The sequence below is a fragment of the Myotis davidii genome, unplaced genomic scaffold, assembly GCF_000327345.1.
Source record: "Myotis davidii unplaced genomic scaffold, ASM32734v1 scaffold1, whole genome shotgun sequence".
Lineage (NCBI taxonomy): Eukaryota > Metazoa > Chordata > Mammalia > Chiroptera > Vespertilionidae > Myotis > Myotis davidii.
In genome coordinates, this window is record NW_006294681.1 from 3,311,395 (window position 1) to 3,325,797 (window position 14,403).

The following is a 14,403-nucleotide window of genomic DNA, read 5'->3' on the forward strand; positions in this document are numbered from 1 at the left end:
CACGGGCTCCCCATGGCTGACCTGAGCTTCATCGAAGATGCCGTCGCCTTCCCGGAGAAGGAGGAGGATGAAGAGGAGGAGGAGGAGGGCGTGGAGTGGGGCTACGAAGAAGGTAACCCGCCCGCCGCAGCCGCAGGTCGACGTGGCCCGGGTCCCTGGACGGCCCGTGGGGGGGTTCGCGCCGCGTGTGTCCCGCCCAGCGCGCGGCTCCGCACCTCGCAGCTCTCTCGCGCTCCCAGCACCCCCGGGTCCCCGCTTTCCCACGTGGGTCCCTGGTCACTTTCCCGGTCCCCCGGCCGGTTTCGGGGCATAGGGTGGAGGGCGGGCCTGCCACCTGTGTCCGCGTTGGGAAGCCTGGCCTTAGGGCCGGGCAGGTGTTGGCACTGCCTCCACCCGGAGGGCGAGCATTGCAGCTGCGGCTGGGACATGCCTTGGTTCCTGAGTAGTAAGAGGAAGGGCGCTACCTTTTGCTCCACCCCTTGGGAACACAGTGTTGGTGGAACTGTTGTGTCTTCTTGCTAGGAGTTCGCTGGTGGAAGTACGTATTTCTGCCTCTACTTTTTCCCCGAAGGATGCTAGCAAGGCTCCGCCTGCTCATGCCAGACACGTCTTCAATTTCAGGCTGAGTCAGTGGCTTGGCGAGAGAGGGTGGACTTTTTTATTAAAGTTTAGATTCCTAAATTTATCCCTGAAGATGTAGGTCTCTTCATGGAGCCGACCCCTGGTGCTGATGTTGACTACATCTATTGAAAAAAAAAGCGTAGTTTATAATTTTAATGATAAAAATATGGAAAGAGTATATATGAGTGAATACATAGGTATGTGTACATGTACACTTCAACATACGGTATTTGCATTTTTGAGAAGAGGTGTTTATTCACTAGCATCAGATTTATTGTTTTGGGTTCTCACTAAGCACGTGGAGAGTTACAGGTTTTTCCCAAGTTCCGCACATAACTGAACGGATGAGCGGAGAAAAACTTTGTGGTATTACTTTTTTTTCTGATCCCTTAAAGATGACCCAAATTTCTTAATCATAAATTACTACCCCTTTGTGGACAACTATAAACAGAATATTTTTTTATTTTATTGATTTTTTACAGAGAGGAAGGGAGAGAGATAGAGAGTTAGAAACATCAATCAGCTGCCTGCTGCACATCTCCTACTGGGGATGTGCCCGCAACCCAGGTACATGCCCTTGACCGGAATCGAACCTGGGATCTTTCAGTCTGCAGGCCAACGCTCTATCTATTGAGCCAAACAGGTTTTGGCGAGAATATTTTGTTAGTTCAGGATTTTGTATATAGTATTGGAGACTATTAGATCATAAAGTATAAATGCAAAAATTCACACACATTTACCATAGTTCATCTGTATAGAGATGGTAGTCATAATCCTCTTAATGATGTCAAGGATTATAAACAGCTTCAACTAGCTTTACCATGCTAACTTTTACTGTAACTTTTTTGTAACCGGTTATAAATGTGCTTCATTTTGTCCCCAGGTGTTGAATGGGGGTTGGTGTTTCCTGATGCAAATGGGGAGTACCAGTCTCCCATTAACCTGAATTCAAGGGAAGCCAGATACGACCCCTCCCTGCTGGATGTCCGCCTCTCGCCGAATTATGTAGTCTGCAGAGACTGTGAGGTCACCAATGATGGACACACCATTCAGGTTATCCTGAAGTCAAAATCAGGTATTTCAGAAGATGCTCTGCATACTCTCGTAACCTCAAGTCATCTTGGGGCTGTTGAACTCTCCTTTAGCTTGCATGACCTTAAAGGTAGAACTAACATAGCTCTATTGTCAGGTACCCTTATATGTTACAAGGTGCATTTTGGGGAATTATTTTTGAAAGGATGAAGTTATGAAGATGCCAGTTTGGTGGTTCTACGTTGTATGATGTTACTCGAACAATCTTAGTTGGTCAACTTACACCTTGTGGGATTTGTGGACAGGTGTACACAGGTGTACACAGGTGTATCAATCCCCTCTGAGTCCTAAATTGTTGATTAGCTTCAATCATTTGGACAATTACAATTCTTTGTTTTACTACATTGTAAAACGAAAGATTAGGATTTATTGACATTATCTGGCATTTAATACAGACTTTCCAAATTTATTTTTTCTACTATGTTAATGACAAGAACATTTTTAATGAATAGCAATCAAAAATATCCTCTAAACTCAGCAAAAGATTTAACTAGTAAACACAGCTTTTGCTTTTATGTATTTATTTTATTTTTAAACTCCCCTTCTCCCCATCTGAACCTATTTGAGATGGATTTGAAATGTTTTGTAAAAAGGGTGTTGGGCAGTTACCAAAGGAATTGGCTTTTAGCCTAAATGCCGGGAAGAGGAAAACAATTCTAAAAATTAGCATTAATATTATGCTATTCATAGTGAATAGTTACTTATTTCCCTCTGAGAATGAGTGTAAAATTAGAAGTGATAGGAAGTGCTTACTAGAGATCAACTGTGCTCAAATTCTGGGTCAATAAGTTTGATATTTTAAAACATGAAATCTTGAGATTACTTATTAGGCTGGGCAGGTATAGAAGAGCAACTATGGCTTTTTCACTCATTGTGAATGTTCCTGAGCTTTAACTTAGAAGCCATGAGGTGGTCAGAGGTCCATGCAGCCTTCTCTGCCTTTCTGAGGTCAAAGTATGGGCATCGCCCAAAACAGAGTCTAGGCTGCATGCGTACTTAGAGAGACAGCTTCAGATGCAAATTTGAATTTAAATCAGAGTATTTGTGTAGGGGGGAGTTACCTATGAAGGGACATTATGTATTATTATTATTATTTTAAAATATATTTTTATTGATTTTAGAGAGGAAGGGAGAGGGAGAGAGAGACAGACACATCAGTGATGAGAGAGAATCACTGATTGGCTGCCTCCTGCATGGTCCACACTGGAGATCAGCCCGCAGCCCAGGCATGTGCCTGGCCAGGAATCTCAAACCGTGATCTCCTGGTGTATAGGTTGATGCTCAACTACTCAGTCACTCTGACGGGTACAGTATGTATTCTTTTAAAAATGTATAGTAAAATTACTGAATACGGACTTCTGACCTATAAAAACATTTTAAGGTAATACATGTGTGTTGGTGTATTGACATGCTTTTGTACTGCTGGAGACAATATTTCTATATCTGTACAACAGAAATGCGTTTCCTGTCAGGCACCACTGTGAGTCAGTGTTGGTTGTATATAGATGGACAAGATGGTTCTTGAGGATTCATAGTTTAGTAGGAACACAATCCTTTAAAGTACTAGTGTTAACACGACAATGGTGTTAGAAAGCTTTATGAGAGCACAGAGGAATGGCTGAGTACAAATGCTGTCAGTTAAGACACAGCGTGCGTCTGTCCTGCGCTAAGATCAAATTTACGTGATCAAATTGAGGTTAACATTTTCTTCCGGTAACATCTCAAACACTTCCCTTGGCCGCCTCTAAAGAGAGATTGTCCAGCACTGTGTTGGCCCTCTCACCTCAGGTTTGTGTCTTCCTCAAGTAGCTTTCTTTGCCGGTTGATTCTTCGCCATCCTTCACCCCTGATCGCTGAGAAAGAGCCGTCTGTTGGTCTGTCTCGGCCTGTTTTGGATACACGGGTCCCAGACCCCTTCCTCCTGTCTCCTCAGGGGAAACTCGCTCCTTCAGATGGCTCCTCTCCTTTCTGCCTCTATGATAACTTCTTCAGTGTTTCCCCAAATTTAAGGTAACAAAAAGTTCCATATCTGGACCAGTTTGTTTATTTATTTTTCTAGGAATATTTGAGCTTCTTAAAGGGATAGGTTGCAAGCCCAAACCCCCTGCCATTCATTTATTTAATGCAAGTTTTATCAAAATAGAGTCTAAATATAGTTGAAATAGTTGACTCGTACTGTATTTCTCTCTGCCTCGGGGTATAACCTGCTCCTCCCACCTAACACTCTTTGTCCTGGTGACAATCACTTTCAGCCCTTAGCTGTTTCTCCTGCTGTCACCGCCATTCTTCTTAATACCGGGAGAGCCTGGGCTCCCTTTTCTGAAGATGAGGCCAGTTCTCTTATTCCCCTCCCACATCGTGGTTTGCTCCCCATTGTCCCTATACTTAAATTATAATTTCTACTTAATACTCAGTGTCCTTCTTCTTATGATTGTGTAGCTATTATTTCTGGCTGAGATTATAGTCTATTTTCTTTACTGAATAATATGCCCCCCCCCCCCCCCGAGTTAATGTATTTTTGTTTTTTCACTTTTTAAATTGATCTTTCATGATTTCATTTTCAAAGTCTCTGACAGATGGCAGATCTCCCTGGTTACTGACACAAATCAGGTTATCCTTCCCTCCCTCTCATCCACCCCTTCCTCCCCCACCCTCCAGGCCTCTCTTCCATCTATTCCTGCCAGGCTGGTCCCTTTGCTCCCCAGGCCTGCTGCGCGGCCATGCCCTGCAGCTCCCTGGAACCCAGGCCCAGGACTTTACCACCCTATTGTCTGTGTCCATGGATTATACATATATGCGTACAAGGTCATTGTATTGCTCCCTCCCTCCCCCTCCATTACGTGTTTGTTTATTCTGGGTTCCTTCTTCTGTTTGTTTTGCTCTCTTTGGTTATTGGAGGGTTTCCTCAAATGTCTAGTGATTGCTGGCTCATGGTTCATATTTAGGAGTGGGTTTGAAGAGGGGATTAGAAGCTCTGTGCGCCTAGGCAGGAATATGGCCTGGTGGACGTCACAGGAGTGTGATGAGGTAGGGACCTGGCATGTTGTAGGAGGAGCCTTTGTAGGTTTTGTCTATTTCTCTGGGGCAGGGCACGTGGCGGCTCACAGCTGGCTGTTTGCAGCTGGTTACTGACCGCAGGCAAGAGTGTCACCAGAGTGTGCATCTGTGACAGCTGGTGACCCTGCATTGGCACATCATCATCTGCGGAAGTCCACAGCTTACCTGAGGGGTCACCGTGGTGTGGTACACTCTCTGGGTTGGAACAGATGGAGAATGACATGTCTCCATCCCTGTGGTGTCATTCAGAGCAGCTTCACTCCCCTCAGATCCTCTGTGCTCCGCCTGTTCCTCCCTCTCTTCCCAGCCCCAGGCAGCCACAGATCTTTTTACTGTGGCTATCAGTGGCCTGGTCTCCACTGTCTCACCTTGTCCAGAATGTCACAGGGTTGGAATCATACAGTATGTAGCCTTTTCAGTTTGACTTCTTTCTCTTAATAATATACATTTATGTTTTCTTGGGTGCTGCCTTTTTAAATAGAAGATTCATAGAATAAGCACAGTTATTTTAAGAAATCAAACTCATTTCATACACACCACCCCACTGAAACATCTGGCCTTACGGAGGCTGTCAGTGTCCTGGGCTACTTTGTTCTTTCTTTCTGTATTTTCTTGGTTTATTGTTGCTTTGTTTATAGTAACAATAAAAAAGAATTGCCAAAAAGAGTTACAAAAGTTGTAGCATAATTTAAATGGTGACACTTACTAAATTAAAGCTTTTAACATAATTCTGATGATTATAGTGCCTGTATATAAACCCATCTGGATATATTGCCTTACTTTAAACTTGAGACATGCCCTGAGCATGAGCCCTCCACTCCTAACCCCTGCTGGAGCTCCCAAACCAAGGCAATTGATGATCTTCTCATCCCACAACCAGTGGACACTTACAATTTCTTCTTTTTTTTAAAAAAAATATATTTTATTGAATTTTTACATAGAGGAAGGGAGCGGGATAGAGAGTTAAAAACATCGATGAGAGAGAAACATCAATCAGCTGCCTCCTGCACACTCCCCACTGGGAATGTGCCCGCAACCAAGGTACATGCCCTTGACCGGAATCGAACCTGGGACCCTTGAGTCCGCAAGCCGATGCTCTATCCACTGAGCCAAACCAGTTAGGGCCCTTACAATTTCTTAACGTACTTTAATTCTGCTGCATTGGCAGTGGGCTTTCTGGAAACTCTCTCTCAGGTTGGTCTCTGTGACACATCACCTCCTGATGTTTCTCCTTCTTTTTGACTATTGCCTGTTCTCTGCCAGTTCTTAATTCTCCATTTCATTAAATAATGGGGTTTCTCAGGGTCTCCTCCTCGGCCCCCCCTCTCTTATACAACATGCATCCGTAAGCAGTGCACTCATGCAGACTGCATGCTGTCGGTTCAGTGTTCTGCTTTCCAGTAAGACAGCACGTGAGTCTGGGAAAGGGGCTAGAGTCATAGAGTCCCGGAGTGCAATGGGCCCTGGAGGGCGGCCAGTGCAGCCTCCCGTCTGGGGTCCTCTGGGGTCCTCTGGCAAGTGGCTGAGCCTCCTCAGCTTGAACAGCGCGGGAGAGGAAATTCATTCCTCACCGAGAAAACGCATTTTGTTTTTTGAGTAATTTCAAAGGTTGAAAAGTTCTGTGATCTCCCTCATTGCTTCCATTTCAGGGTGCTGGACCTACATAGGACAAATGTAATTGTGATTTCCACAGTGTCATCCTTTAAAATATTGACTGCCATCATCATATTATGAAAATGCCATTTTTCCTTTTGAACATATTCGTTCCTTCAGCTGTTCCTCAGACACAGTCTTTCATTCATAAGTATTTAGTTATTGATCATTTACTACAGGAATTACACACCTATCCCTGAGTCCAGGCAGGCACCACAAGTGAGAGCAGCCAGGAGAGCAATGGCTGTTGACCCTCTGCTTTCTGTGTCGTGTTGGGAGGCAATAGGGACTGGTGGAGACTGTGGGAAACTAGCACACCTCGTTTGCCAGATGTTTAATGTGTCAGGAAGAGGTGGAGCTGTGGGCCTGTGAACCAGACACACAGCCACTGGGTTCACCTGGCCTGGAAGGTGCAGTCTGCAGTCTTTGTTTTACCTTAGGCAAGGTGCTCCATGCTTTGGGGAAGGTAAGCACAAATCACACCCAATGCTGCCCCCACGAAGGTAACAGTGGTAGGTTGTGAAGAATAGGTGTACAGGGGGAGATGTTTTTTTTTAAAATATATTTTATTGATTTTTTTACAGAGAGGAAGGGAGAGGGATAGAGAGTTAGAAACATCTATCATCTGCCTCCCGCACACCCACTGCTGGAGATGTGCCCACCCACAACCAAGGTACATGCCCTTGACCAGAATCGAACCCGGGACCCTTTAGTCTACAGGCCAGCGCTCTATCCACTGATCCAAACCGGTTAGGGCGGGGAGATTTTTTTTTTTGCCTGAAATTGTTAGGGCAAGATTTGGGGGAGGAAGTGGCATTTGAGATGATCCTTGAAGGGTGAATAGCATTTGGATCTGGGAGAATGGGATGAGTGGGAAGGGAGAGCAGTAGCAGAAAAGATATGGATACGGGAAGGTCTAGAGATCGTACAGGGAAAACACATCCTTAAGGCACATCCAGAAGAAAAGTTTCATTCATGATAAGTGAGGTTAATAGGAAATATAATGGAGAGGGTATGTTGGAGCAAATTCATGAGGGACCTCGAACCAAGTCTACCGAGTAGAACCACGTTTTATTTTCTGTCGGATAATCAGAATGTTGCTTTGGGGAAATTAACCTGGCAGCCCTGGATAAGATGGGATCTGGGGAAATTGGGAGTCAGTTTGCAAGTTACTGGGCGAGACTCAGTTTACCAGGACTGCAGCTACTGTGTTGGCAGCGTCAGTGGGAGGAATGGATGATGCAAGAGATTCCGGAGGTGCCACCTACGAACATCAGGGGTTGGCTATGTGGACCAGGGGCGAGGAGGGTGGGCTGGGTGGAGCCCCTGCGACTGGACCACGTTTTGGATCCTGTCACTGTTCTCCCTCTGCTCTGAGCATGTTTCAAGTGACAGAGTGCCTCTGACGCGGAGTTGAGCACAGGTTCATGTTCCAGGTGGGACTGACCAGGCTGTTGGCCCGTTGTCTCCCTCACAATGGAGAATTTCATTAATGCTCCCGCATGTGTCTCTGTGGGACACATGCATCACTGTTCTGTGGGAATCGTAGCAGTTTAGTGTACACAGACACATTTAAGATGGAACATACTTATGGTGATATAGAAAGTAGCTGAAGTGTAAAAATATAATTATTATAGGTTTCTCGCCTGAGTGGTTCGATACTTAACGTTGTGAAAAAGTGTGAGACTGCCCAAGCTTGTGCAATAGGACGTCACCATCTGACGGCAAGCAGTGTGTTAAGGGTGATGGCATTGTTAAAGGGCCATGGGCATGGGAGAAATTGCTAATCAAGGTAGGTCACTTGTGCCCTTCCCTGCAACTTATTATAGAAACCCTAATTAGAAAATTCCGCTCCTGGGTCTTTTGTAATTCTCAATACTAATTTTAGGCTAGATTATTATTTTTATTATTAATCATACTTTAAAAAAAATGACCACTTTTTATAGTGCTTTTTAGCAGCCTTGCTGATTTAAATATGGGGCGGTCAGAAATACCTTAAAAATTGTTTTCTCTCATCTTGAGGCCCGACTTTGGCCACCAGTGACCTCTAGCTTTATTCTCTTGGGACACATTCAAGCTGCTTCCCGTCTCGGAGCCCCTCTCAGCCTCCTCTCTCTGCTGACCTGCGCTTTCTCACTTCTCTTAGCTTCCTTTTCAAGGCTCTGCTTGGCAATCGTCTCCTGTGCCAAGTTCCCTGACTTTCTGATGCCCTTGGTTCTGGCTCGGCCCTTGCTGGGTGTTCTCCTAGTGCCTTATGCACTTTCCCTTACTCTTCTGATGCAATTTGTATAAACTGTTGAATACAGCTCCATAAGCACTGAGAGGGCCCCGCCAGCACCGTGGCTGTATCCTCTCTCTGTGAACTGGGTGCTTGGCACAGGCCATGGCGTCCATCTTGCAATGTGCATGTTGAGCTCAAAGGCAGTGAGGGAGATAAACCTTGATGGACAATAGCCTTTGAACGATCTGGCAGATTTGTTTTCGGTGAAAGGAGAGAGAAGCTTCGATAGGTTGAGGTAAATATATCTATATCATGTCTTTATGAGGTTCCCAAAGTTTGGAGGAGGATCTCTTTATATCTCACTAGAGGCCCGATACATGAAATTCGTGCATGGGTAGGGTCCCTAGGCCTGGCCGTGTCTCCCCCTGGTGGTCAGCGCATGTCATAGTGAGCGATCAAACTCCCTGCCTCCCAGTTGAACTCCTGAGGGGACACTTTGCATATTAGCCTTTTACATATATATATAGATATATATATATAGTAGCTGTGACTACTGTATTAAAGAAAATGGGTGCAGCAGCAATGACATTGGTTTATTTTATGTTTTTTCCCCCCAAGTTTGTTATTCTAAGGAAATGCAATATGTCATCCATATGAGTTTCATTGTGAAACATTTTACTGACCTTAATGACATCACAACTAATTAACCTGCCATGTGGTGACACACTAGCACACAGCAAAATTTGATAATCATAAATATAGGGGAAGTGTACACCTTTGGGTGTGAGTGGTCTCCTTATTTTAAGAAAAGCTATACAGAGGCAGAGAAATGCCCTTATGCGGATGTTGCCAAATGGGTAAAAAAGAGCTACTGTTTATTTTTAGTCTGAAAACAGTCATTCTCAGGGGATGCACAGGTAATACTTACCTGGCACCTCCTAAAATTCTGCATTCAGGATTTTGTCATTCCTTATGGCGTTGTACAGCCACGTGACTTTAGTGCGGTTTAACCTCGGAATATTCATCTGCGGCAAACGTGAAAGGCCCCCAGCGCCTGATTCCTGGCTGCCGCTGCCTCTTTGCCACCTCTCCCTGGGACCAGGCCTGGGCAGAGTGCTTCCCTTTTTTGTACTCATTGTAAAAATCCACGAGATCACGAAATGTCTCTTTTGTCAAGATCAGCCTATCTTGTCCCGGCTGATGTGGCTCAGTTGGAGCATTATCCTGTATACCAGAGGTGACAGGTTCGGTTCTCTGTCAGGACATATACCCAGTTGTGGGTTCAATTCTGGTTGGGGCGTGTGAGGGAGGCAATCCATCGATGTTTCTTTTCTGTCTGTCGCTCTCCTATCTCCTTCTCTTCCCTTCTCCTCCCTCCCTCCCTCCCTGCTTCCTGTCTCTCTCTAAAAAAGAACCAGTGTATCTTAAATAGTGTCTGTTACAATGTGTGTGATGAGTGGATCCCTGTGGGCCTTGAACTTCTCCTATCAAGACAGATCTATGGAGTTTCCAGGTTCTTTTTCTGGTCTCCTAAAGTCACTGTCAACATCAGTTATAGCATCCATTTTTTTTTTTTTAATAAGAAAGTACCAGTAGACTGCTCTGTAGTGTTTCAGAAACACGTGTGTGTGTGTGTGTGTGTGTGTGTGTGTGTGTGTGTGTGTGGTGTTGAGTGTATGCGTTAAAGAGGTTCTGGGGGAATTTTAAAAAAATCCTCTCCCATTTCACATGACTTTATTTCACAACATTTCTTTCCTTCTCCTTAGCAATGTGGAGCTGAGCCTCCTCTAAGACAATTTTCACCTTTAGAAAGTAGAACGCAGCCCTGTGAAGTGCTCAGGCTGTGCTCGCACATGGTGAGGGGTGTGTTCTCCAGTTCTCACGATGAGGCTGGGGTTCAGCCAGAGACTTCCTTGCTTCCCCCCTCTTTTTGGTTGGGGAGGTGGGGTACACTGTGGGTAGACCACAGGCCTCCTTCTGGGTTTTCCTTAAGACCAAGTTAGGACAGCTGTAGGGAAGGAAGAGAGAGTTTTGAGAGTATTCGGAAACTGTGGCACTTGGTTGAAAAAGAAACATGTCAGCCCTTCTTCCATCACAGCTGGGTGTTTACTGAAGATGCTCCGTGAGCCCCACTGCAGCTCTGGATATCTGTGACCCTTTGTGATCCATGTACTTAAATTTTTTTATTGTGTCCTAGCCGGTTTGGCTCACTGGATAGAGCGTCGGCCTGGGGACTGAAGGGTCCCGGGTTCGATTCCGGTCAAGGGCATGTACCTTGGTTGCAGGCATATCCCCAGTGGGGGGCGTGCAGGAGGCAGCTGGTCGATGCTTCTCTCTCATCAATGTTTCTGGCTCTCTGTCCTTCTCCCTTCCTCTCTGTAAAAAATCAATAAAATATATATTTAAATTTTTTTTTTTTATTGTCCTGGGAAATAGAACTGCAGTTTAGAACCCTAGCCTTATAGAACTCATTGTTCGCCTGGCCACGGTGGCTTAGTGGTTGAGTGTCAACCAGTGAACCGGAAGGTCACAGTTCGATTCCCTGTCAGGGCACATGCCTGGGTTGCGGGCTCCATCCCCAGTGTGGGGCGCGCAAGAGGCAGCCGATCAATGATTCTCTCTCATTATTGATGTTTCTCTCTCTCTCTGAAGTCAATAAAAATATATTTTAAGAAAAGAAGTCATTGTTTTTCAGGTCATGCTTCCAGATACTAACATTTGGTTTTCCCCATCCCTGTCTCACCCTGGGATGTGGGTCAGAAGGCTTGAGTTCCAGGCTCCTGGAACTTGCCGGCTGGGTGGCCAGGGCAGCCACATTACCCCTTCTCAGCCATGTGCTTCTCTCCTGTCCCTGGGGACGATCCCACCGACCTCTCAGATTTGCTGTGAGACTTAAGTAAGACTAGGTCTGAGGAGGAACCTGGTCTTACTTGTCTAAAGTTAACAAAGGTAAAATGAAATGATATACATATCATTATCAAGGTATTCCAGAGTTTTTGTACTTCTGCTGTTATCTGAATGGCATTATAAGAATTTCAGCAGAACTCACATAGTGTAAATGCACAGTTGTGATGTAGTTCTCATTTTGGCATATGAATTGAATCTGTAGAGCTCACACGAGATTTTGGTAAAACATGTCCCCAGTGTTTCTATTGCTGTGCTGATGAATATGTTTGAGATGTAATTAAATAGAATTTATTTTATTTTATTTTTCAGTTCTTTCGGGAGGTCCATTGCCTCAAGGGCATGAATTCGAACTGTATGAGGTTCGATTTCATTGGGGAAGAGAAAACCAGCGTGGTTCTGAGCACACAGTTAATTTCAAAGCTTTTCCCATGGAGGTAAGAATAACAGATCATCTCATAAAACTCATATTGTTCATGGAAAGTATTCAGTGATTTACTAAAAATGGTTCAATTTAAAAGTAGATGCATAGCTTTTGAATTTTTACCAATTTACATTAAAATTAAAAAGTGTGCAATGAAATGTAAGCTTGGGGCAGCAAATGAGGCTTCCCAGGGATTTCCGTGGGCTTGGAGAGTGCACGTGGGCTGTTGGCCATAAAGGTAATCTATTGAGTAAAGCCATTAAGTTTCATCCTATTATTATTACTGTTGTAAGAATTTTGCCGCCTCTGCAAATTCAGTAGGTCACTTTTGTAGATGCTCTGAATTGGTAATAAGCTGAAAATAAATAACTTTTGGAGAAACCTCAATAGTAACTAAAAGTCTAGCTTAGATCTGATTAAAATTGGTAGGTTGGTTCTATTCACCACAAGCAATTAGAGAGAGAGATTTTTAGGTCATTTTTTTTTAAAGAACTTCTTTCCTCATTATCTTTTTAGTCAATTCCTGTTCTTTTTCCAATATCTAGTTGAAGTAGCAGTTTCTTCCTTGGGACTTGAGTTCCTTCTCGAGGCAGAATTAATTTCTCCCTGATCTTTGCTCCTGGGGTGCTTGGCAGGTTGCTGCCGTGGCACTGATCTCATGGATTGTAAAACCTTTAGTATTTAAAGCAGCGGTTCTCAACCTGTGGGTCGTGACCCCTTTGGGGGTTGAACGACCCTTTCACAGGGGTCACCTAAGACTATTGGAAAACACATATATAATTACATATTGTTTTTGTGATTAATCACTGTGCTTTAATTATGTTCAATTTGTAACCATGAAAATACATCCTGCATATCAGATATTTACATTACGATTCATAACAGTAGCAAAATTACAGTTAGGAAGTAGCAACGAAAATAATTTTATGGTTGGGGGTCACCACAACTTGAGGAACTGTATTAAAGGGTCGCAGCATTAGGAAGGTTGAGAACCACTGATCTAAAGTGTCTTTCTCATTGACTGTGGGCTTCTGTTATGGACTAAATGCTTGTGTCCTCCCCAACACCCCAAATTCATATGTGGAAACTCTATCCCACCCCAGTGTTACGGTATTAGGAGGTGGGGTCTTGTGGACGTGGTTAGGGTTAGGGGAGGTCATGAGGGTGGAGCCTTCATGAATGGAATTCATGTCCTTGTAAGAGTCCAGAGAGCTTGCTTCTCTACTCTCTGCCTGGTGAGGACAAGATTTGAAGACAGCTATCTACCAGCCAGACAGTGGGCCCTCACCGGGCATCAGATCTGCAGGCACCTTGATCTTGGACTTCCCAACCTCCAGAACTGAGAAATCAACGTTTGTTGTTTAAGCCTCCAGTCCATGGTAATTTGTTACACAGGCTGAGCTAAGAAAGCTCCTGAAGAAAGTCTCCCTCTGCCCCCCTTTCTCCTCGAATCCTTTAGTCCAGTGTCAGGAACATCAGAGACAATCCAAGCTGGTGAAAGGGAGATGTCTCGTTTGGTCCCGGTCTTGTTTATATTTCTTTTCTAAGGACCCACAGTTCTGTCCAGGATGTAGGCCTTCAGTGGCAGGGAACAGTGTATTTTGGGGGATGCTGGAATGCAGGTCCTCCTTCTCTGTTGTTCCCAGCTGCATACCTGCTTAATCTTGTATAGCACTGCTCATGGTCAGATCCGGGCCCAGTTCTGCCTCAGCAACAAATCACTGCTGTATAATTTAATAATTTATTTATTTAAAAATATATTTTTATTGATTTCAGAGAAGAAGGAAGAGAGAGAGAGAGAGAGAGAGAGAGAGAGAGAGATCAATGATGAGAGGGAATCATTGATTGATCGCCTCCTGCACACCCCTCATTGGGGATGGAGCCACAACCCGGGCATGTGCCCAGACCAGGAATGGAACTGTGACCTCCTGGTTCATAGGTTGATGCTTAACCACTGTATAATTTATATAAGGATAATTATTCCTCAAGGAATGAAGTTAGAGGAAATATTTCCCAACAGTACTTGACTTATAATTTAAAAACTCCCTTTGGAAGTTCAGAATACTCCTTTCATTAAAAAAGACTCCAATCTTAAAAGTGAAATTATCAATGCTTTGAGGATAGAAGGGAAAAACTCACCGTAGTGAGTTGAAGAGAATATGTGATATATACTCTTGTGATAGTGAGGACAATAACAGCTTCTTGATGGCCTTGATGGGGAAGGTTGGGTCTTCAAATGTCACCTTTCCAGGAACTTTTTATTCTCAAAGCCCACAGACACCCTCTCACTTCTAACTGCCTTAAAACACTCCTGCCCTGTCTCTGTGGTACCTCTGGCTACTGCCCTGTCCTCCCCCAGCATGAGAAGGAAAAGTTCACACCAGATGCATCAAAGAGGAGGACATGAAATAATCCAAAACAACTAAACCTA

The 14,403-nt window shown here is 44.4% G+C and overlaps 1 protein-coding gene across 2 annotated transcripts in view; it reads left to right on the forward strand.

Moving 5' to 3' along the window:
* The first annotated feature begins 6 nt into the window (after positions 1 to 6).
* Positions 7 to 14,403, forward strand: part of CA8 (carbonic anhydrase VIII) — a 79,920-nt gene continuing 65,523 nt past the window's right edge. For both annotated transcript variants that reach the window (XR_435944.2, XM_006769050.2), the window contains exons 1-3: positions 7 to 112; positions 1,505 to 1,696; positions 11,861 to 11,985. Coding sequence is in view for 1 of the 2 variants with exons in the window: in XM_006769050.2 (XP_006769113.1) it covers positions 13 to 112; positions 1,505 to 1,696; positions 11,861 to 11,985 (417 nt within the window). In the remaining variant the exon portion in view is untranslated. The remainder of the gene's footprint in view (positions 113 to 1,504; positions 1,697 to 11,860; positions 11,986 to 14,403) is intronic.